Source organism: Pundamilia nyererei, unplaced genomic scaffold (genome assembly GCF_000239375.1).
Source record: "Pundamilia nyererei isolate P.nyererei 1_Seehausen unplaced genomic scaffold, PunNye1.0 scaffold00203, whole genome shotgun sequence".
Classification (NCBI taxonomy): domain Eukaryota; kingdom Metazoa; phylum Chordata; class Actinopteri; order Cichliformes; family Cichlidae; genus Pundamilia; species Pundamilia nyererei.
Window position 1 is genome coordinate 302008 of NW_005187604.1, and position 25054 is coordinate 327061.

The 25054-nt window shown below is 42.2% G+C and overlaps 1 protein-coding gene across 1 annotated transcript; it reads left to right on the forward strand.

Annotated features, from left to right (window-relative positions):
• gnb1l (guanine nucleotide binding protein (G protein), beta polypeptide 1-like) lies at window positions 1-24671 on the forward strand. The gene is made up of 7 exons (XM_005747750.1): window positions 1-66; window positions 5999-6170; window positions 6338-6463; window positions 6649-6811; window positions 10418-10510; window positions 18106-18321; window positions 23922-24671. The coding sequence occupies exons 2-7, from the start codon at window positions 6061-6063 to the stop codon at window positions 24198-24200; spliced, it is 987 nt and encodes a 328-aa protein (XP_005747807.1). The 5' UTR covers window positions 1-66; window positions 5999-6060; the 3' UTR covers window positions 24201-24671.
• Window positions 24672-25054: the final 383 nt, after the last annotated feature.

Here is a 25054-nt window from a genome sequence, read left to right on the forward strand (position 1 = left end):
TGCAGCGCATGCTTTGTATCGCCTCTCCCACAGCTGCAGTGAAAACACCGGTGTCTCGCTCAAATGGTATTTTAACAATATTCATTAAAGCGTCTACTTCTTTTCATAAACTGTGTACTCACTATACCCAGCAATAACTCCTGACATCTAAAAATGTTTATTAGGGCTATTTTCGAGCCACGTTGCTAACGTTAGCCTGTTTCTTACTAATATCGCGCGAGAGAAACCAAAGCACCTCCAAACATTTTTTTAAAGTCAGTATTTTAGATTTTAACAAAGGCTTGTGTAACATATCTCCTTCAGTAGATAACGAATAACGGAAATCCCGGATGTGAAGTCCAGCATCTGCGTGGAGGGCAGCTTCTTATCTGCCCTCTGAGCTGTATTAACATGAGAGCTATATTTCTGTTGTGGATCCACTCTTGTGGATAAAATACACGGTGTACCATTCCTGTAGGTCAGAAGGGTACTTAAAAGCACTATTTTTTTGAGCGAAGTTTGTAGTGATAGCTACAGCTTATGTTCCTCGTGACATGTGTTGGAATTAGTTGTGAGGGAGGTTTATATAAATATTTATACATTTGTTTTATTTATTGAAGAATGGAGTGTGAGAAATAAGTCAAGGAGAAATTACATTTTTATAATCAATTCTTTTTAATGAGCATATGTGTCTATTACATATCATCTATGAAATTCTTTTTTGGTATTTACAGGTTATAAAGTTAGTTATTGTTTTAGAAAAGCAATGAATATGGAGCCTATACAGCCTTTGAGGAATGCACAGGTGCTGGACAGGTGTTGTAAATGGTGTTTTGTTACTCGGTCACATTTAAGAGTCCGTTCTGGTTGAACTCCAGGAGCCGTTCACCACCTACAACTAGTTATCCCGTTGTCAAACTTTTCACCATTGATTTGTGCATTCAGTCACTCATCGCTGCCCCTGAAGTTGACTGACAGCTGAAGGAGTGGGGGATGTGCAGTCTGACAAAGTGTAACAACTTGCTGTTTCCTGTGTTCCCCAACCCTCAATGCATGATGTCTTTTTTGAATTAGAGCACAATAAGAATGCACTTGTTTTCCTATATTTGCTGCGTTGACAGCATAATCCCCATATATCCGAAGGTGATCACACTCAAAATGTGCGTTGATGTATGATGACCCTCGAGCTGTCGACCCTCTTGTGTGCCTTTTTCCTCTAGTGCCCAGGCAAATGACCTGATGGAGGAAATGGGTGATAATGCAAACAGATAAGGCTCTTGGTACCTGTTGACCACAGTCAGAACCTCCTAAATCAGGACCCTCTGACATGGTGCTCCATCAGTGCCTGCATCAGTGACTCCCACAGGGCATTGAGCCCTTATCTGCAGTGGCCCCTGCTTAGCATTCACGCCATTCACGCGAACAATGCTGCCTCTTCCCGCTCATTGGATCTGTGACTGACAGTGGGTGTTGGTGCACTTGTGTCTGACTTCAGCCACTATCTGACGCTGGGCTGTTTATCCAGTCCAGATTACCCCCACCAAGACACAATAAAGGGTGTGTGTCTTCCTTGCCACTTCCCATTCTGTTTTTCTAGCTGCATGTTTATAATGGAGCTCGCTCTCTATTTGGCACATTGGTTTCCTCCTCAGGAGGACCTGTATTAGTTGGAAAGGGGGAGGGCTGAGGCAAGAAGGGCTGACTAATGGTTGTAGAATCAGCTCACCACCCACTGATCAACAAACGAGGTGGAAATGCCATCATGACCAGAAAAAGCAGGGAAGCAGCAGATAAGAGCATTGCCTTTGATAAACAGCTAATAGTGAAGTATGACTAATAGCTGAGGTATGATGTAGTGGCCTTAGAAGAATCTGGAAGCTTTTTCTTGAACTTTGTTGGCTAAGAAAAGGAATATTACTGGTTTGATAGGTCATAAAGTAGGTTTTTCATTGAGGGCACATCTAGACTGGAGCTTTTGAGCTATGTGTAATCTGCTTTGGGTTTTCATCATGCAGCTCAGATCTCATATTTGATGAGGCTCATATCACAGAACGGGATCTTGGGATTCCATGGCTCCATAATGGCTCTTGTGAAGCTGGGGCATTATAAAAGGTCCCATCATCAACCCCTGTGATCAGTATATCCTTCCCTGCCTGCTCTTTATATTTATGAATGGCACAATCCCACAAGTTCAGGAGCTCGGGAGGGTAGCGTCCGATCACGTGATACAGCACCAAGCGAGGAATGTGCAGGACTCTCCCCTCCAACTCTGCTGGAAAAACAAAAAATAGAAAAACTTTGATGCCCCATATCATAACGACTGTCCTGTGTGTCCCCTCCCTCTTCGTATGTGCAGTGATGCTGAGGAGGGTAATGGGCGGTGGTGCAGTCAAAGGGGGGCACAGATAGTCGCTGTGTTTGATCTGAAGGTCGCCAGCCCCTTGCTGGTGTTGAGAGATTCTTGGCGGACGAGGCTGGCTCTCATTTAATAACATGAAGGGGAAGCGGACCTTTCTCTCATAATTAGGCCTAATTACCCTGTAGGTGTGGACAGACGGCCCAAGAAGAGACAAACTGCCTTTATCCGTGGACTTTGAGTCAGATTACCCAGAGCTGTCTTATCTGTTACAGGGCCAGCAGGAGCCTCAGTCCTCTCTTGCCTCTTCCCGCTGGCTCCTAAAACCAGCTCAGGCGTATTAATCAGTCTCCCTGATTTAGTATTCTTGTGCACGATACACAGGTTTAATTAGGTGTAGCTATTGTTTTTTTCATTGTGAACATGCTTAATAAAACAATGGCCACACAGAGAGTCTTCCTGTCTTATAGTTCACCTTATGAAGGTTTCTTATGTTTATTAAAAAAAGCAACCCAGTAAATTTTGAGTTCTTTGACCTGCGTCTGCATTTCTTTGACCTGATCCTGCTGCCAGCTTTACTGCAGCTCGACCACTACAGCGGATGTGCATTCACAAGTGAAAATTACTGGCTTGAAAAATGCCAGGGCAGATCCCCCCCTTTGCTTTGCTTCCTTCTTGAAAATACATTTTGGTGACTTCGAGTCACCATGTTGTTTGTTTACAGTGTCTTTCTCTCCCTTCCTGAGCTGCCTGCATGTTTGTGTTTGGGTTTGTAGCTGACTCGCTTGCAGCCGCAACAGCAGGCCCATTGTTGGGCCAGTTCAGCGACTGGAAATGCTGACGCCTGGAAAACCTCACTGAGGAAGTAGTGGCTGGGGGAAAATGGCCATTATACTCATCCTTTGGATGTGCGTTTATTTTTGCAGTTCTCGAGCCCCTGCAAAGCGCGTGTCCGCCGCTGACTCCGGCTGTTGTCTTTTAGGTGACGGCGAACTGCAGCCGCCAGTGGAAAGTTCTGCGAGTCGAAACAGCAAGCCAATGAAAACAGCCAGTTTCAGGTCTCAGTGTGACTCGCAGCTCAACACTGGAAGAGGACAATAAGGGAGGCATAACCCACCTGTTACCAGGGTTAGGCCCCCCCCCTGTCACACACTCACACAGGCCCAGGACTAAGGAATGTAGTCTTACCCACCCATTCACAGGAGGAGCAGCTTCACTGATAGACCCATAAAAACACTGCTGCCATCTTCTTCATACCATACAAAACAAGTTTGTACAGTTGTTGCTTTAAGGCGTTTCTGTTGGTTCAGTTCCGAGAAAAGTGTGACATTAATGGTCAGTATCTTAAACATTTCCAAATTTCAGTCTCAATCTTGTCGTTGGAGATTCCACAAATGTCTTGCACTTATTGGTTGCTGTGCTTTCAGTTCTGTACAGCTCCAGATCCAGCTGAGTTTCAGTCTGGATACTGTGCCAGTCCGCCAGGCTTTGAGTCCTCTCCTGTTCTTTTCTCAAGGCCTTTGTGTGATGTTGTAGCATGACCAAGCAGTCTGTCGGCCTTTGTTAGGTACCTTTCAGGCAGTTGAGTTTTGTCATAATAATGCATCAGTAACATTTGTTCCACACTGCTGTCAGACACACAGAGGGTTTGCAAGTTATTGTGAAAAGTTAGGACACCTGCAGGAATTATGCTCAGAAAGTTTTGAGCACTTAATTCACATAAAGTTCTTTTTAATGAATGAAAATTTCCTACTTTTTCTGAAATGTATTAATTTATTAGACCAACTTAATTACAGGGTAAAAAAGCTGATGCTTTTTTTTTTAATTTCTGCTTTATATATTAATCAATAGTACAGCTGGTGAAATAACCGTCATTGTTAGAACATGGGACTACACTGTTATGTGCTTAATTAGGGAGGTTGATCGGGGGTCTCTGTCGCTCCGCTTCACAGATTCACATGGACAATTTAACCACTAACCTCCTGAAATGAGCTGCTCCTGAATGCCTCGGGCTCCAGTTTCAGTGTCTGCTGATTGCAGAGAGCAAGGGTTATGATAAGTAAAAGTAGGGGAGGGGAGTGAGTCGGGGCAGGAGAATAAGGCTTCCAGTTTTAGGTACCTGTGGGGATGCTTTGGAAAACAATGCCATTAATCAGTTGCTGTAGCAGCCAAGCATTATAGAGAACTTATGTTACTTTTTTGTAGATTTTGGTAGACTCCATTCTTTCATTGTGTATCCTCAGATTTACTCTATGAAACTGAAATCAGGGCTCTGTCAGGGCCTGTGACTCTTACTATTATATATCTTGGTTCATATTTGGAGTAAATGTGTTCTTGCAGAACATTGTGTTCTTCCCTATACTAACTGCAATCAATATACTGGACACAAGTGGGACATATCAGCTGATAGGTGGATAGATAATGTCAGTGGCTGATTTTTACCTGTTATGTCATATCGCTTTTACACTGGCTGAAAAAGGTAATTCTGTGTCACCTCATCCAAAGCTTCTCATTTGATCATCTCAGATTTGCCAAGGGGAAAGATACACTTCTCTGAACCCAGTTCAAAGGTGATGATGAAAAGCAGTTAACTTGTTAATGATGATCTTTTTGTTTTACTTAAAAAATGGAGGAACGAATCACAACAAATACTGAATAAATTAAGGCAGAGAAATGTGGGAATAGCTAAGCAAGTTTGGGCCTGGTTAGTACTTGGATGGGAATGCCTGTAAGCTTACAGGGGTGGCTGTAGTGCTGATTGCTCTCCGATGCATCTATTGGAGACAGAAAGCACTTAGGTAGAAAAAGCATAGAAAAAAGTGCTTATATGAATGTGTGTGAATGGGTAGAAAAAGCACTTTTATAAGAACTACCAATTACCATTTACATATACGTGGGCCACATGCCTGTGCAAAACATAAATACTAATAATAGCCCATTTGGCGCATCCTTAAGTTTTGTGTTGGCAAGTGTCTTTTCATGTAGTTTGACACCATGATTTTAAACATAGATAGCATTTTATTAGCTGTGATATCAGCCATTCACATGTGATTGTTCAGTGTTGAAGCATCATTTCCTTGCAGCATGCCTGTGGTCAGGTTGGTTTCCTCAGCTACCCAGCCTACAAACAACTTAAGCCCGAGCTGTTACCTCTGCCTCTGGGACAACGGCTGTAGATCAAGAGGAATGAGAAGCTCAGCTCTCTGTGTTTACAGTAATTCAGCTGTCAGAAGTGGTGATATATGACATATTGAGTAAGAGAGGTGTTTTCACGCAGACTAGAAGGAGGAAGACCGAAAGAGAGCCACAGGGTCTGTAGCTACTAACAATGGAGAAAATACAGACAGTGTATAAAACATCTGTCTGCTGTGTGGAAGAGAAAGGGTGAAGCACCTCAAGGAGGCCCGTGCTCAGTGTTTGTGCATAAAAGGTTTTTGCTTATTTGACATATTAGGTGTGCACTTCATTTCTATTTTGTTCATCTAAAATGTGTCCAATTATCCTGTTTTGCATAAAATACGTTTATCAGACGTTGTGCAGTCTCTGAGAGGTATTTGTGGAGCAACCCAGTGTGGACTGTAAGCATTTTATTGCCATCAGCCTCAGAATACACTACTGTCACGTGCTACATTCAGATTTCATGTTCATGTTTTTCTTTTACAGTGACCGCAGCGGCGCTAGTTTTCAGCCTTCTTTCTGCCACGCTTTGATTGCTTGACCAAAGGATGTCTCGTCCTTCTCCATCCCCCATTTACACCCTGAGGGGGGCGGGCGGACCCCTTAACACACTTCACTTTAGCTGCCAAGGAGAGGGCACTCCCCTCCTGTTCTCTGGGTGAGCCACGATTTGCTCCTTCATATTTTTGAATGTTAGTTTCTTTGAACAAGAGTAAATCTTACCATTTTTGTAGCTACTGTAAAGCAGAACCAGTTTAGTGTAAGGTTCTATGTACGTGATGATCATTAAAGATCCTTTACAAAGCGGCATCCTTGTTTTTGCAGGTCAGGAAAGGGTGCCATACATATCTGGAACCTGAACAGCAGGAGGGCAGAGAAGATCATAGAAGCTCACTCTGGTAACTCTGTCATCTGGGTCAGCACACTGCAGTCAGCAGATGCACTCATCAGGTAAACCTCTCTCAGCTGTCTGGTTCTTACCTTTATTTTCTTAGCAAGGATTTGTGAATAAGAAATATTGTTAGTATGTCAGTTGTGGTTTAATTCTATGCAAACTGTTTGATTTTAAAAAGTATATAATAGTGAATAACTGCAGATTTTCAGCTCTGGTTTCGCTCTTCCTATTGGTGGCGCAGTCAGGGCCGGGACATGCAGGTCTGCTGGTGGGACGTGAGTGAAGGTCGCAGTGAGCTGGTGGAGTCTGTGCGGACTGGCAGTGTTGGATACTGTCAGTGCTCCCTTGTAGAGATGAGCCCTGCAAATTACCTTCTGGCCTACGCTGGGGAGCAGACGGAGGAGGTTAGACATCAGCAGTGTCAACATTCAATTGTCTTTACAATCCATGTTCATCCCCGCCTCTTTATCAGCACATGCTGGCATATGCTAAATCTCTCAACCTAAAGGGAATCTGTTTCCAGTTCAATATTTTTATTCCTGGTCTCCACAAGAGTTACTTTTCATGATCCATAGATCCAGATGATACTTGTCCTATACTAAGCCTTGGAATTCCTTCAGTCCATTCTTAGTCTAAAATGAGACATTTTAGCTCCTTTGCTTCTTTTTACTTCTTACTGTCCGAGCCTTGTGAATAAAAAGTTTGAACAACAGGTGTGAACTTGAGAGAACTATATTAAGAACATCCGCTTTCACTGATGTCTTACCATATAATATGATACAGAACCAAGAGTAGACAAAACTGTCTGAAGCCTGAGCTGTTGGCTCACAGGGATTAGCTGTACTTATGCTGAACTCATTATTTGAAACTTCAGCTATGTTTAATATGAGCATCTGCTATTGTAACTGTATAGACATGAGGGAAAACAAGGGAAAGCTTAAAGGTTCCTATTATAGATATAATGTAATTAAGTTAAAAATGGAATCTTTTTCTTGAGGTAGAGGAGTTTCTATTAGTGAGTGTGACAACTTTTTATTATAATATCTAGAAATGTTTGCCACACATTTTCACAGGAATGCAAGTCTGATTACATTACATTGAGTGTTATATAAGTATTATACTAACTATTACTTGTTACTTTTCTTAAAAGTAATGGAGTATGTTGATTAATTACTTGCCAGAGAAAGTAATGCATTAAATTATTCGTTGCATTATTTTCTTGTTACTCCGTAAAATGACCTGAAGTGCACCATCACATAATGGCCAGTCCCACACAATAACACAACTCCCTGTCCTAACAAGGAAACACATTCAGTCTTTCTTTTAGTTTTTATGTATGAACACAAAGCAAAGATGAAAGCCAGCCCAAAGAGACCTCAAAGCGACCACAACAGCGATTCTACTTCAGAAACATGAACAGGTAGATCACCTGCTGAAGTTCAGGCTCTGGCTGCCAGGCTGGGGTCAGCAAATGCTCAGCTTTAATTTGTGGCTCTTTCTGCCTTTGACTCAATTTGCAGACAAACACAAGTCAGCTGATTGTGGCACAAGGTCTCAGGAAGAAAGAAGCATGTTTGGTTGTTACATAGAACTGAAGACCGATTGCAATGAAAATAACAACATAATTGTATCTGTAATGTAATTACTGAAGTCAGTTGTTTAATGCTTACTGAAAAATGCAAAGTGTTACTTCTGACACTGCAGATTCGACTGCATCCGTCCGCATTCAATTAAATTCCCATTTGATGAGTAACTTGATGCTCCGTTTCATTTTCAACTGACATGGAAGGATTTCGTTAGCATATAAATAGCTCGGCTTTTTGGGTGAGCAGCTTAATTGGTTTAAACCGTCTGAGTTGAGTGTAAAAACACATCCTGTATAAACCTGACCAGACTTGCTGTTGCTGTTTAACTCAATGGAATTCACACATATTTGTGGGTTTTGATACCGTAAGTGTGCTCTCGGAAAATTGTGTTCCTCAAAGTTGTTTTTGTTGCAAGTTCTGTCATCTTTCCACCGATGTTTTGCATTTGATGTGATCCATAAGCGTATTGAATCCATTCAGGTAGTGTCAACATGACAGTTTCTGGCTGCCCTCTGCAGCCAGAAACTGTCAAACTGTGATCTGAATGGCATCATTAGCAAACCTTGATTTTATGCATCAGTGTGCACGTTTGAAGGTCAGGATCTTAGTACTGACCACCAGCTAAATGTTGGTTAATTGTGGTTGTGGTTAGTAACATTCTTTTACCTGAATGCTTTTGTCTAAAACACATGGCTTTGAGAATTCCTAAGAAAGCAAAGCGCAGTTTTAATTGTGCTTTACAGTAAGTAATGAGCATGTTCCTGCTTACAAGTCAAAGTAGCTGTTTACATTTTTGTCTTTGAATGGTGGCTTAAAGAGAAAAGAATCCCAGCCCAGTCCTGATGGTGGAATGAAATCACAGTTTTGTCTGTCTTGAGGTTAATTTTCTACACCCACACGCCTGTTTGGTTTTGTGTGGAGCCAGTGTCTGAGTGGTGAGGCAGGATGGGGCAGCCAGCTATTCAGCCATCTTTTATTGCCTCCAGATTCATGTTACGTGCTCTTCTGTGGCAGAGCTACACTTGAAAGGGAAGGAGCGGTCACCTGATCCAGTCAAACGTGCCTCTGCTAACCTCGGTCCAGTGGGCCAGGCATCAGGGCGCCTGTGACTCCCAGCACCTCAATAATGCCATTGTCCCAACAGACACAGACAGAGACACACCTACAGACCCATAAACGGCAGACCAAAACAGGCCACACTCCATTTTGGGCTCTCCACCCCATTCCACAGACATAACTGACCAAGTCAGATCCCTATCATGCATCTGCAAGTAAAAACACACCCATTAATGAATTACCTTAAGGAACAATACTGAGGCACTTGCCACAGAGCATTCACAATGGCATGATTCAGCGCCTCGGGCAAAATACGGGGCGATATTTAGATATGTAACCGAGACAGGCAGCAGTTTCCATCTGAAGCTATTTCACGTGGTTTTATTGTTTACTGCTCACAGTGAGATTCCTGCCAGCAGCTTTGCTGCCACGGGAGAAACATTAATTAATAGCGTGGGTGTTTTATTTATGGGCAGTGTGATGCCACACAAGAACAGTGATCACCTGAGGCACAGAGAAGTCCTTAAAGGCCCTCTTTGTCAGGCACGCAGAGGTAAACATGCAGGACAGATGTGGCTTAGCGCTAAAATACAGATCGCTTCCTTTAAGGGCTGTTTAATCTGAGGCCTAATGAGAATGAATATGAGCAGTGTATATCATCCGCGTGGAGAAAGTCGAAGGAATGAACTTTGGTCAGGATGTGTGGGTACACACACTCGCACGTGCACGCACACACATCATCATTAGTCTGTGTATTTTTTATCAGAATCAGTGCCAATGTGTGCAGGAAAACACCACTCAGGTCGCAGGGTGAGCCTTTAGCAGGATTTATTATAGACAGTGAGGCGGCTGCTCTGCGCTGATGGATGACACTGTACTGCTGGTTGGAGGGACTTGGATCCGTGGAGGTCCTGAAAAAGCAAGTATGGATTTGGGTTGCAGGTTTGTTACTTGAATGCAGAAGACAGACAAATTCCAACTTGGCAATTAGAACTTGTGTGTATATATAATTTTGTGCCAGTAATGAAAACAGATGAATGAAAACACATACGCTGCCATTTTTTGCTTTTGGGGTGAGAGATAGCAGTCCTGTTTGGCAGGAACGCGACCTTGATTGGGATGAAAGCATTTTAACGCTGATAGATTGCCATGAAATTTTGTACAGAAATCCATTGTTCTCTTGGGATGTGTGCTACTGATTCTGGTGACCCCCGGCCTTTTTATCTTGACCCCCTTAAATATCTCAATAGCTGCAAGATGGCGAGACACCACATTTTGTGCAGGAAAAAAATCCATCATTATCCTTTTCTTTGCAATGTAATGGTATCCTTTCAGTTTTAACCTGTAATTGTCACGTGTTCTCCACAGATCAAGATTATCGAGCTGCCCAGTAAGACTGCAGTCTGCACCCTTGTGCCAGAAGAAAAGCTGGGGATGGTCATGTGTCTAAAACTGTGGCAGGTAAGCATCAGTTTAAAGTGTTTTTTTCAAAGATATTGTTGAGTTGTTTTAATTAATGTTTTAATTAATTGTCTGTTACTCTATTTTTCTGCACCATTACCAGCACACACTGAGAAATGCACAGATACACTCAGAAAGGGCCCTATGCCGCTCATTTACAGCCCCCCATCTTTTTTGACATTTGCGTGAGTCATAGGTCAAAATTATTCTGATTTATCTTTGGAGCTATTTTATTTCTATTTCCTCCCTTCAGGACAACTTTCTTCTGATTGGTTGCCCCTCATATAAATATATACATTTCAACTAAAATATGGTGGAGCTTCTGTGCTCACATGCAGAGATGTGTTTCTTAGATATCGTCTAGTACAAAACTGTCTAAAATGTCTTTTCGAACATTTTGCACAGGTCTAATTAGGAGCCACCAGTGAAACATAACAGAAAATAAGGAAATTCACAATATGATCAGTCACACTATCCAAACAAAGAAAATCACACTGACAGCCAGAGAACGATGTACCTTTTGTTTCATGACTGTTAATAAAAGCTCACACATCCGTACATACCTGCTTCATTCTGATTGGACAGCGGCCCACGACAAGTCGCTAAAGTAAACAAAAAACACACACGTGAGATGCGGCTCGTGATTTACAGCTCGACAACTCGTCCTGCATCATTTTTTCCAAGCGTTTCTTCTCAGCTGGCAGCGAGTCCCAACACTGTAATTAGAGTGTTTGGAAAGGCCGGGGGTTCACAGCCATATATCAGCCTGCAGCTGTACATCCAATCTGATCTGGGCAAAAGAAGTTACAGCTTTCTGTTTTGTGATTGCCGTTGAAAGTTTTATTTTCCAGCCATTAACGCAACCCTGTAATTATTTTTATGGTTAATTATTAACTCTCCGGGTTTTGGGGCTGCAGGGAGGGACTGAATGGGGGGTTTTGATGCAAGGCTGTGGATGGTTTGCATAAATTTAATGAGCTGTGCAGTTTACAGGCAACAGAAATCAAAACACAGCTTATCATCTTGAACCCCAGAGTGAGGCAAGCTGCTGGCCTGTGCACACTTAGCCCAGCATCCCTGTAATACTAATTAGAGTTAATAAGTCAAAAGCAAAGCCTATAAAGGTGACATTGTTTGTGATGTTGTAGAGAAAAGAGTCTCGGTGCCTGCTGACAGCATGTTTGTGTTTTTTCTTGTTTGTCTTTGATTTCACTGTTGCACCCACCTTTCATCATCTGATTTATGAACCAAAGCTGGCTGAGCGTTGAGTGCCAGAAAACATAATGATCAATTATATCATTATAAATTATATAATATCTTTGTAATACAGCACAGGCAGCTGTCTGACTTCAAAGCCGAAGGGCCCAGGTGATTGTAAATCATTTCAGGCCGATTCCTTTCAAAGCATGTTCATCTGTTACACTGACTGAGTGACTCAAGAGTTTCCGAGCGCAAGAAAAGACTGAAAACCCGGCCCTGTCTGTGTGCATCTGTGAATGCATACAACCCCTTCTTTCACTCACTATCAAACACACAATGGCAGGTCTTTTCTCAGTCACGAGAAGAAAAAAATACAAACGTTATCCTGCCTTTCGCATTAAATGCTCAAATGCTGCCTACTGCCTCCTTAACCTGACACAGCAGGAAGCAACAGCTGAAACAGCTACAGTTAGGTCCTTATATATTTGGACGCTGACAGTTTTGTTTTTTTTACCTGTTTACTGAGGGTACCCACGTTCAAATTGGGTGAAGGGTTTAGGAGTTTCAGCTCCTTAATATCTGCCATCTTCTTTTAAAGGGACCAAAAGTAATTGGACAGCCATTGTCTCAAAGGCTATTTCACAGGCAGGTGTGGGTAATTCCTTCCTTATATCATTATCAAGTAAGCAGATAAAAGGTCTGGAGTTGATTTGCGGTATGGTGCTTGCATTTGGAAGATTTTGCTGTGAACAGACAACATGCGGTCAAAGGAGCTCTCTATGCAAATAAAACAAGCCAACCTTAAGCTGCCAAAACAGAAAAAAAAACATCTGAGAAATTGCTACAATATTAGGAGCGGGAAAACCTACAATTTGGTACAGAAAGAAAGGAAGCACTGGTGAACTCAGCAGCGCAAAACGACCTGGACGTCCATGGAAGACATGCGTGGTGGATGATCGCAGAATAAATTCCATGGTGATGAGAGATCCCTTCACAACAGCCAAACAAGTGAACAAGACTCTCCAGGAGGCAAGTCACTCATAAGCCTCAAGAGTAGAAAGGCTAGATTGGAACAAAAAAGCCAGCAGAGTTCTGGAAAAATCTTCTCTGGACAGATGAAACCAAGATTATCCTCTACCAGAGTGATGGCAAGAAAAAAGTATGGAGAAGGCGTGGAACAGCTCATGATCCAAAGTGTACCACATCAACTGTAAAACACGGCGGAGGCAGCGTGATGGCTTGGACACTAATGTTTGTTGATGATATGACACAGGACAGAAGCAGCCGAATGAATTCTGAGGCGTTTAGAGACATACTGTCTGCTCAGATCCAGCTACATGCAGTCAAATTGATTGTCAGTGTTTCATAATACAGATGGAAAATGACCCAAAACATACAACCAAAGCAACCCAGGAGTTTATTGAAGCAAAGTAGTGGAATATTCTTGAATTTTCTTTAGTTTTGTTGAAGACCCAGCATCTGGTGATGTGGATGGGTTCAAGACTTCAGGCTGTCATTGCCATCAAAGCTTTTTCAACCAAGTATTAGAAATAAGATTTTTATTGTCAGTTATTGAATTTGTCCAACTACTTCTGATCCTCTGAAAATAAGGGCTCGTGTTTAAAAAAAAATCTGTTAGTTCCTCACATTTTTATGCAAACTTTATATTTAACCCGCTGAATTAAAGCTGAACTTTAACTGCATTTGAGTTGTTTAATTTAATATTCATTGTGGTAACATACAGAACCAAACAAGTAAAAAAAAGTCATCTCTGTCCAAATATATATGGACCCAACTGTATCCCCATCTCTCCACCCTGACTCTCCCTATCACACACACTCCAGGAAGAAGCCACTGCCAATTATCTCTTCTCTCTGTCTTCGCACTCGCCACCCCTCCCTCTTTTCTTCCCACTGCTGAGACGAGAAGCGATTATCCTCCTTTTATTTTTAAGGCAGACTCACCAACAGATTTATTGTCAGCCTTTAAGACCTCTCTGCAGGAGTTTATGGAAACGATTAAGTCTTAAGCAGCGCTTTCTTCCAAATTTAGCCACAATTCACTCCATTAAAATCCCACCTAGCCCTTAGTGGGCTATGACATAAAGGTGACAGAGCTTATTATCAGGGTTTTCTGCATCTGATCGGCTAGGAAGCCATGAACGATGGCGAGTGGAGGAGGAGGAAAGCGCCTCCACATGTGGGTTTGACTTGTGTGCCGATGTCAGGCTTGGCCAGGGGGACAGTAGTGATATATGATGTGCAAGGCTTTTAATGTGAACAGAGGCTGGCGGGGGGAAAGGAAATGTTCCTATACAGATATCCATCACTCTCAGCTCATCACCTTGCAGCCTCGTGGCCATGACATCATGGTGAGACCGGGACGAAAAGCGAAGGAGGCGATTGGTTCCTTATGTTGAAGCAGTGTCTGCCCGAGGCCTGTGGTGGCCACATCAGCAAACAAACTGGTCTGAGGGTTGTTCGTGATTTAGGCCGGAATCACAACACAAGGAAACGACACCGAAAATTTATTAGCTTCATGATGCCATTTTTCTCCAGTTATCTTGTTATGTTTTTACTTTGTGAAAGCAACAGTGCACAGCTGAATAGAGAGTAGATTGTTAGTGTAAATGACTCCTTTACATTGTCCTTGGCAAAAAATACAGAAAAACCTATACGCCTATAAAACTATATAATATAGGTTAATATAAAAATTCTCATGTATGATGGCTGTGGTCCTGGGATCATAGCGGATTCTCCAGTCTGCACCCCAAATTGTTCGTGATGCATTGTTGGTGGGTGAGTGTGTGGGTAGAAAATGTTTAAGACATGGGTGAAAGTGGCCTGTAGTGTAAGTAGCACTTTGAGTGATCAGTAAGAGTTGAAAAGTGCTATCCAAGTACCACTGACCATTTGCATACCTTATAATAAACAAGGACAAACAGTACAGAACATCACCAATAAATGGCACATATTAGTTGCTGTCAGTAAAGTCTGTGATGTTTATGGCCCTGCTTTGTGACAATCTGCCCCTGTAGATTACCACTATTTACTTTAACTTTTCTGAAAAAATGAACATGACTAATTTTAATATTGAACACAAAAGCTAAATGGCAGTTACAGTGGAAGTTGCATTCTTCTGTTTGTCTTAACCAGTTGTATCAAATTTAAGGCCCGGGGTCAGCACCGGGCCAGCAAAGACCCGAACCCGGCCCACTGGAGATGTTTAGAAAATACGACGGAGGGCATAAAGGTTTGGACTTTTTTACTGTATATTCATAAATTTGACAGCTATTCCTGTTGATAAGGATTCCACACACAGCCATTTATATTACAACAAAGTAGTTAGGTAAACAATTTAATGACAGTTTTTCACCATGTACAATAGAAATTTTGTTTAAATTTTTTTTTCATCAAAAACTTTGTTTTATAAATATGAGACAGTCTGGGCAGTGACCTGAGATGTCCTGATAAAGTTGCACTTCTTTATCTTATAATAAAATATGTCAGGGATTAAATGTGAAGTTAAATGTTTTTACACTGAAAGTGAGTTTCACTCATCTCGCCCACATCAAAGTGAGCTGCACATGCTTTATGTTTCTAAAAGTAGTTTGACATCCCTGGTGTAAACTGAGGCATTACACAAAAATAATAAGTACAAATGTTTTTTTGATTTTATGATGTGCAAATCATCAAAAAAAAATATTCGTGACCAGAGATCGAACTGAAGTGCTTCAGGGCTGCAACTGCACTTTTTTCCTGAGAAAGAGGAACTTTCTCAGAACTGTGATTTAATCTGCTCACATTTGTGAATAAAGCTCTTAGTTAGAAAATGTAATGACCTCTATAACAGTCGTTAAACTTTTCTGTAAAGATGTCTGGATATGTATTCTGGAGGAAAATAGAAAAAACTTAAAAAGAGGAAAAGAGGGTTATAGGAGAATTATGAAATGCTTTTCACTCTGTTTGACATGGTAAAATTGAGAAGCGGAAACATTCTGTCTGATTGTGAAATTTAAGGTTTTGCAGCTTTCTTTAAAAACAATCATTTCAAAATTGATGGTTACCTAAAGCAAGCAATTTGGTGATGAGTTTTAGAAAACTGTGTAAATATTTATATTGCCTTACATAATATGTTATATGTATAACATAAGTATTATGTATGTTGATTATGTTGACCAATATGATGTACCTGTGCACGTCATAGTTGTAGTTTCTAATGCTTCAGCGGCAGGTGGATTTTAAACATTAAACACTGTTTCAGCAGACAAGAGAAGGAAGGAAACGAATAAATGAATATTAATAAAATATAATATACTTAATATATTCAGTACAAAAGCGCTCAGAGTGTTAATTGTCAAACAGGACACAGCTACACCACCTTACAGCATGTATATCTCACTAGAAGTCTTAATAAAACTCCAAGACTAAAACAGTTGGGATGCAACTGGTTTTGCAAATCTCATAAACCAAGATCATTTTGTGTCCCATTCCTACTTGCTCTTTCTACTCAGCGAGTGTCCTGTGCACTAAAACAAACGGAAAAAAAATAAAATGAATCAGTCTCTAATTACGTGCTAATACGCTACATAAATACAGCTATGAAAACATGGCTGAAAGTCACATGACATTGCCATCCTGGAGACGACACAGAGAAGTCTCCTCCGTTGGTCCTGCATCTCCAGCCAGCTTCCATCCATCTTTCCAGCTGCTCTTTGGTGATGAATCTTCTCCCTGAGCCCCAGCCCCACTCCAGCAGAGAGCCCTCTTGTAGAAAGGCCTGTGGAGGATATAATGAATTACATGTCTACCCAGGGTTCCCCGACCTCTGACCCATGACATCATCAATCAGCAAAGTCCTACACTTAAGTGAAACGGTGGGCCCCTAGCCTGGAACGCTTAGCCCGGTCCCTGCCGGCAAGCAGGGGCCACTGATTTTCACGTGTTTTTATTTGTTTTCATAATCCCTTAGTGTTCGTCCTCGCTGATGTGTTTGGAAGGAATACACGACTCTGTCTATAATTTGTTTAAAGCTGCAAGAAGAGAAATATAGGGCGTTAAGTGAGAAGAGGACTTGGACATGAGTAGGGAAAAAATGGCAGACACGGCCTCCTTGCACATATGGAAAAAATTTCTTACCCTCCTACCTTCCGCATGGCACTGTGCTATTTCTGGAGGCCTGGCGGTATTTTAAAGTAAAGGCATGAGTTAGGATATACGTACATATCTGTTTCTTCAGGCCACATTAGGGCGTTTTAAGGAACGTATTTACGGTAGAACGGACTACAGTGTTTTGTATTTTTATGGAAAAAATGTGATTTTCAGGAAGCGGGATGATGGGAAAATCTCACCAGGTGTCCCTCCCTCGTCCTTCACATCTCGCCTCCAGCAGTGCCTATATAAGGCAGCTACTTTTCACCAGCCCACCTTTATGCGCTTGTCCACAGACATAATTTACAAGCTCAGCTACACCTCCACACAGCCTCTGAGCCGGCTTGATTATACTGCTGTAGAGGAAGCGAGCACTCAGAGGTTATCTGTGGACTCACAACAGTGGGAAGGCACAGCTTTATTATTCTTTTCAAATGTTACACTGCTGACTTTGCCCCATTAATATGCATGCAACTCTATTTTATGGTCACCATAGATTGCTCTATATATTTCACAGAAGATTCTTTTTTATTTTGTCTGATGCCTGTTTGCACACTTGGTTTCATTTCATTTCATGTGATTTGAAAGATTTACTCTGATGGATTTGCCAGTTGTAAACATTCAAGCTGGATCTGGAACGTCCGGAAATGAAATGGATGTGAAGCCAGATTATATGTGTCGGGTTTGTACGAAAGTTCGATTTATTTATTCTTTTTAGATCGCGAGTATGCAGTTTGAGAGTATTTTTTGCAGAGGAGTTATATTGGTAGCAAAAATGATCAAAATAGAATAAAATAATAAAACATGAACACATTAAAGTGGAGAAAAACCAGAACATTGCATAATGAGGAGATAGTCAGGAAGACATGAACACAAAATCTCAGCTACATGTCGAGAAAAGCAGCATTTTTTCAGCGTTTTGCTTTATTTCACTACCTGATGCAGTATTCTATCTGTGCATGCTTGATGTCTGTGGCTTAGTAATATAGATGAGGAGCAAAGTGAGGAGTGGTGTAATGGAGTGCTGGAAAGAGAGAGCAGCAAGCTGACGAATGGAGCGTTTCTCTGAGTGTCAGCGGGAGCTTCCAGGATGATAACCTCTGCTCCTCTCAGTTTCCAGCATTGCGCAGTGGTTTCCGTGTTTTTTGTTTTTTACGACACAGCTCTCATCTCACATCTTAACTCATGCTTCACTTTCTGTCCCCTCTTCTCCATCTTGCTGTCCCTTCTCCTTCCTCTCTTCAGCCAGACTCGGGCTCTGGGCCTCTCCTGTTAGCTGGATACGAGAATGGCTCTGTGTTGCTGTGGGACGTAACCCAGAGGTCCAAGTTGAGCCAAGTCAAAGCCCACCCTGAGCCTGTCATGTGCCTGACCTTTGACACCACAAGTCTGAGGGGCGTATCGGGCTCCTCTGAGAAGACGCTCTCCTCCTGGAGGCTGGATGGACAGAGCAACCTGCAGGTCAGTAGAGGACAGAGCGTTTGATCTGACTGGTCAGTCACTCTCAAACTATGAAAATGTGAATTTGTTTGTTGTGATACACCTGCAGTAACCTCTAATCCGCAGTGATAACTTAGAAAAACATAGCTTTAATCATTGCTTTTAGCTAGCTGTATTAAGTATTTGTGACTTAAATTGATTTGTGCTTGATTTTAGCTGTTTTTTTCTGTTCGGATGTTTCAGTTTGGTCACTATGTACTTTCCTTTATATCAAATAATACTAACAATTCTGCCAAATTAGGGTTAAGTACTGAAGGTATTTTAGACATGATGCCAGGTCTCTCTTGAAGTTGAGCTTTTTAATCTCAATGAGATTTTTTTACCTGGATAAATAAAGGACTAATAATAAATAAAACTATTCCAAAGGATACAACTACCTTTGTTGAGCTGGTCATGCTAATTCATATTGGTTACTGAAGCGTCCCTAGCTAAGACCCCAAATAAGCTGACCTGCTAACTAATTGTTTAACATGAGAGTCCCTAGAAATAGTATAAAAAGGAACTGGAGGAGACAGCAGCAGAGGAGTGTTACCTTTCTCTGGGCTTGCTTGGAAAACATCAGGGGCCAAAGAGGAAGAGGCTCAGCAGGGCTCCAGGGGCCATAAATCAGCTGCTGGTTACACAGCATTGGCAGAGCTGGAGGCCAAGGGCCAAGCTGGGGCTGTCACTCCAGAGTCTTACCACCCACATGAACATTGATACACAATCGCATACTAGACCTCGATATGCTCACGTCACCGTTGATTACAGCTGGGAAGAAAAATGTGTGTCATTTTCTGGTTTTAAAAAGAGGAAAATCAAGGCATACTTAATTCATTTAGCATACAACATTCGTCTTACCATAATTCTGTTAAAACACAGACAGACTCTCAAACATATGTCCTGTCTATACAATAAATTCCATGCCAGTGCATCTGCACTAACACCAAAAGAGATCATATCAGCTTGTACCATAATTCATTTTACATAACAACCAACGCCTCCGAGACTTAACGCCTCATTTGAAGCTGTATTTTCTCTTGATTTCATGAGCAAAAGGGAATGCTCCTATTTTTCAGCCAACCCCCGTGAATCCGAGCCAAGGGGAACCTGAGGCTGATATAGTACACTCCTGCACAGTGAAAGCGGTATTATTCTTTCCGAGGCTTTTTACAAATGAATGCTTGAATTAGAAATATTTGCAAAGCTCCATTTTTTTTCACCCCTAAATATGTGTCTAGGAAAACACCGCGAAGGATTTGATTCAATCGAAAGGAGGACGAGAGGGGTTTATTTGCTTTATTTTGCTCGAGCAACAAAATATTGATTCAGCGTGTAATCCAGGATGAGTATGACAGGCAGAAAGCACAAGGAGAGGGAAAGGATCCAACGGGGGCTTTTAAATTATTCTGAAGTGCAGCTCAGTGTGACGTCCAGACAGCTATCCTCAGTTCTTCCCACAAAAGTATTTTTGTGTGGCCATAGCAGGCAGGCAGGGGGGACCTGCCGGTTGGTGGACCCTGGCCCGGGGTCCTGACTGATGACCCTTGAGAGGTAATAAAAATATCAAAACCTGAGAGGCCCCTTAACCAAACAAAAAACACATCTGCAGTAAAGGGAACAGTAGTTCACAGTGGGAGGCTGCAATAAAGGCTGAGGAGGCTGTAAGTGCCACAGCATCCCACTTCCCACAAATTACCCCTGCGATACAGTCCAGTGCAGCAGAGCTGGCTGGATGCTTTTTTTTCTCCTTTTTTTTGGTGAAACGGTGGGGAAACTGAATGTGACACAATGCAGCGCAGTTATGATTTAGTGAAGCTGAAAGGCTGTGAAGTGAGCTTATCAAGGCCAGATAAAGACAGATAGCCTCAGGAATGGAGGTTAATGTATTTCACATGGCTTCCAGAGGCCTTTATCTTCTGCTTGACCTGGAAAGCCTGATATCATTTCATAGCATTTTTCCCCCTCTGCTCTGGTGCAGTGTGCATTTTTGAGAATTTGTCAGGGTCGAGACTATGTTGTATAAAGACGTGAGACTTACAAGCTGTTAAACCAGATGGACGCTCATTTAGGTGGATGCTCACCTGCATTGGCACGTGCAGTGACGGGTTTCTCCTGGAGAGGGAAAAAGACAGCAGTCGCAGTCTGGAGAAGGGAAAACGGGGTATAGACAGGGGAAGATTAGCAATGTAAATCAAGCGTGTCTGACAGTGAGCTGTTGCTGGAGCTGATGACAGTTCTCTACAGGTGGACATCCTGCTCCTCACATACACAGCAATATAAAAATATCCCCTGTTGTCACCTGCACAATTTCTTTGGGAAACCACAATTCCTGCAACTGCCAGTGTCGAGTCCTGGCTTTTGGATCCGATCAAATCAAGCCCAACTTCAGCTGTGCTGCAATATAAAAAATCTTCACTCTTTTTATGGGGCATCACCCTTCCTCCTCCTCCTCCTATCTTTTCTGAATGGGATTGCTCACCTGACACATCCATCTCCTGTCAGCCAGAGCCGAGCTCTAACAGACAAGGTGACAAAAGGCTGTAATCTCCCCACTGCCAAGTGTGATTCAGGGACAGGGTGTGTCAGATATACCTGTGAAAACCCTTCCAGCCGCTAGACTCGAGTGAGTGAGCGATGATGGGACATTTCAGTAGATCAGTGTGAACACCAAGATTGGTGCCAAGACCAAGGTTAAAGACAGGAGGGAAGAAGAAGGGGGGAAAAAGTGAAGCAAAGCACGAGTGAAACCTGCCAAGTGGACACTCCCTTTGAACGTCAGCTCGCTCTGGTGAGATGCTACGAAAGAGGATCCTGAAGTGTTAGTTTGTGTTGGATCTGTCATAGGCCCAGCTGCTGAGCAGAGCTGGTAGCCTCCTGACAGCTGAGAAATCTGGCGTTTAGACAGCAAACCCCGTTGTGTGTGTTTATCTGCATGCTGTAACACAGCCCAGGAAGGAGTGTTTCCAAAAAGGGAAGAAAAAAAAACAAGAAAAAAGAATGATGAAGACCAAAGATGGATTCTGTCTGTGATGAGATAGCAAGGAAGCAATCTGAGGAAAAATGGGGTGGAAATAATGCAAGCCAAGACTCCCCGGTTAGAGCTAATGGGTTTCATTAGAGACTGAGGACTGGTTAATGGCAGCACTTGAAGTCAGCTGCATTTTCAGTTAGATGTGGTGTGGCCTGACAGCAAAAGCAACAATGCTGCTGCCGGAGAACATCGAGTTAGAAAAGACAATAGTCTTATGTTCCAAGAGCAAAGAGTTTTTCTGACATTTAGAAATAATATATTCAAGGGCTGCAACTATTTTTTAGGTTTTTTTAATTCAAATTAATCTGCAGCCTCAGAGCCAGTTGAAGCACAGCTTTATTTATTTGGCCCACTTTTATGGACCAAATAAATAGGTCATATTTTTAAAAAGCCAAATCCAATCAATTAACTGTTTGTAGAAGACAGTTTAAAAAAATCTCATTTGAGCAGCAGGAGTTTTGATCCTTTTTTTTTTTTACATTTAGGAGATTGTTGTCTTTTCGAAAAAGCAGCTGCTTAGCTTAGTGTCTGGAATCAAAGTCTGGAATCAGGGTACATGGCTTTGTTCTAAATACCGAAGTCAAAATGTTTCTCAAAATGTTTTAATCATCCTGTTGTTTTTTCAATCATTATCGAAAAAAACAACAACACCGGTCTCCAAAGTGTCCTAAGTGTAAGCAGATCATCTATATGATCAAAATTAATATGACTTTTAGGCTGCAACTCCCATTTCCTGTCAGGAAGATGTGATTTGCTGATAAATTAGCAGGTAAAGTGCAATTAAAAGTTAACCCCAAAGTGAGGCCAGCACAAAATTAATTGCAATAAAATAAAACCGGCCTGGATTTTTCTTTAAGTTTAGAATTGATAAATTGGCAGCTAATTGAATCTCACAGTTTTATTTCTCTTTTACTTCTCAGTCAGTCAGCTGAATGTTTCAGTCCAAGCTCCAGCACCTCGCGACTCGACACTGATGGCCGGCAGCTCAGGAACCGGCAGAGCTTCACATGAGCATCACTCATTCTAAATTATAGCACAAGGCAGCCATTTTTTTTCTTTTTACTACTTTTTCCTCTCCACTTTCTCAGACAGAAAGTAAAAACAATTAACCAAGCAGCCTTGCTGAATGACCATCACTACTTCATTAGCCATTTACTGCCTGCAATTGACCCCTTAATGAAACAAATGCCTTTTCCTGACACAAACTATGGGAAGCAAAACAAACAAAAACAGACACTTAAACCCATCATTATCAGGACTCTAATGCAAACCAGATGGACAGAGGTAGGGGCATACCAAATACCTGAGGTAATAACAAAGCTCAGAACAATCTTTCACCCCTTAGTTTGCTTTGTATTTGTGTATTTGGCTCTGTTGGGCGAAGTGGCCACACGGTTTCATCCTCGCAATGATGGTTTGACTAACAAAAGAGAAAAAGTGAAATGGTATCACTGTCTCTTCTAAACTTGGCTTTTCTTGCTGTTATGATCAATGACATTCCTCCCTGCTCCTTCTCTCCCTTGCATTCCACTTTATCCACTTGGGCTATGAGTACCTGGCTTATGTCTTCCACATGCAGCTTGCGGATGGTTCCTGCCCAGAACAGGAGCAGGATAAATTCTCCCAACATCTCCTCCCCATCCAAACCATTAGTCTCCCTAGACACAACTTATGAAGTCAATTTTACGCTGTCCAGTTTGATTTCAGCTCCCACAGCCAGATGTTTAGGTCCCGTATAGCGATCCGGTGGAGATCTCTACCCTTCAGGAAAAGCACGTTCGCTTCTCCAGGAATGCCCACAACACCGGGGCCCTTCAGAGCACCATCTTAGCCACCATTCATTTTCATTTGTCAGAATGTTGCGCATTTAGAGAGATGGATACAGTCTGTGGGACGCTGTTGATCACAGGGAGAGGGGGCTGTGGCTAATCTTTAGCAGGCAGATGTTACAGCAGTGTATTTATCAGGTCTCTCTCCGCTGATCAGACCTTTCAGTCTGAATGTAATTCATCAGAGGTGCTTAAAGCAACACGGTCTCTGCAAACAAGCATTTCAGCGAGATGGTCTCTCGCTTTCTTCCAAACGGCGACACAGGTAACACGCTTACAGAATACGCCTCCCTAACTCCAAAACAAATAATGGGTCGCCGAGAGATTTACTCGCGGCCCTCGTGCCCTAATGTTTTATGGATGATGATTGAGTCCCAGGAGTATGCAGCCAGGTTCAACAGACCTCCAGCCTCACACTTGGACCTCAGTCATCAGATCAGCTGATAGCCCCCTCATTGTCGGTGTTTGCCTTGGCCACATTTTCCCAGACGGTAGTGATTAATTGACTTACTGATCTATTAAGTATGTCTGTTTTTTTTCTTGCCTCTATTTGCATGAAAAATGGGTTATTTGGTGTTACATTTACAGTTAGGAAAAAATGCTACATCCCATCCTTAAACAAGCACGAGGCTTGGAATACATACGAGAATGCCTTTGTAGTTGTGTTTTAGTAGCACACAGTCACCTGTTCAGATATTTTTCCTCTTTCTTTCTTACAGCTGCAGGACTGCGTGACGCTGGTCAACCCCGGGGTTTCCCAGCTGTGTATCCGCATGGATCGTAAACTTCTGGCTTCAGCAGGTTGGGACCACCGGATAAGAGTTTTTGGCTGGAAGAAGCTCCGGCCGCTGGCGGTACTACAGTACCACACAGACATGGTGCTCAGTGTAGCTTTCTCTGACCACCGGGACCCCAGACAAAGAGTCCTGGCTGCTGGATCAAAGGACCAGCGAATCAGCCTCTGGTCAGTTTACAACGAGGGAACAGACACAGGCTGAGTCACTGAGCTCTGAGAAGATTTACAGATTTATGATCAATACTACATTCATACATTACAATCATGTGTGCTGATACAATATGGAAATAGATTGTGCTTCTCATGTACTGACATTACAGTTGAGCTATGAACAGCTACCTACTGACAACCACGTGAAACTCAGGAGTCCGTGTTTCACTCCTTAGCGCTGTACAGCTGCAGAATTAAAGCACTTCAATTCTTTTTGATACAGATTAAATAAAGGATCGTCTTCATGGTCGGAAGATGCCGGTGAATACATGATCACAACTGATTTCCATGTTCAGTCTTTACAAGTTAGACCAACTGCAGCATCTTATCAAAGTTGTATTGGTATGTTCTGATGTATATATACTGATTATGTTTTTATTTATCTCTGAGAATAGCGAGGAAGGGGTCAATGTGAAAATACAAAGAAAGTATATTGGTCTCCAAAATAAAATAAAATCTTTATTTTCACTCATTATATTTTAGTGTGCTTTTAAAAAAAATATTTAAATATATCATGTCAAAGCTGAACCACCATTATTTCCATTTCTATTAAGCTGACTGGAATTCCTGATGACTTTTAACTGCTCCATGCAGCTATGTGATTGTGTTGACCTATCTGAAAGGAGATTTGCTTCAGTGGACTTGAATTTAAGGTATACGCCGCACCTGAGCAGCTACGTAATCTCATGTTGTTATTCTAGCAGGCTTTAGTTTAGCACACAGGCCTTGCAGTCTGAACTGAGCTGTGTTTGTCAAACAAAAGTAAATCACAGCGTGGCGGGGGGGGGCAGAACAGAAGGATAGTGGTTTGGTGTTGCTTTCCCTGATCTGCGTAATCAGTTTATG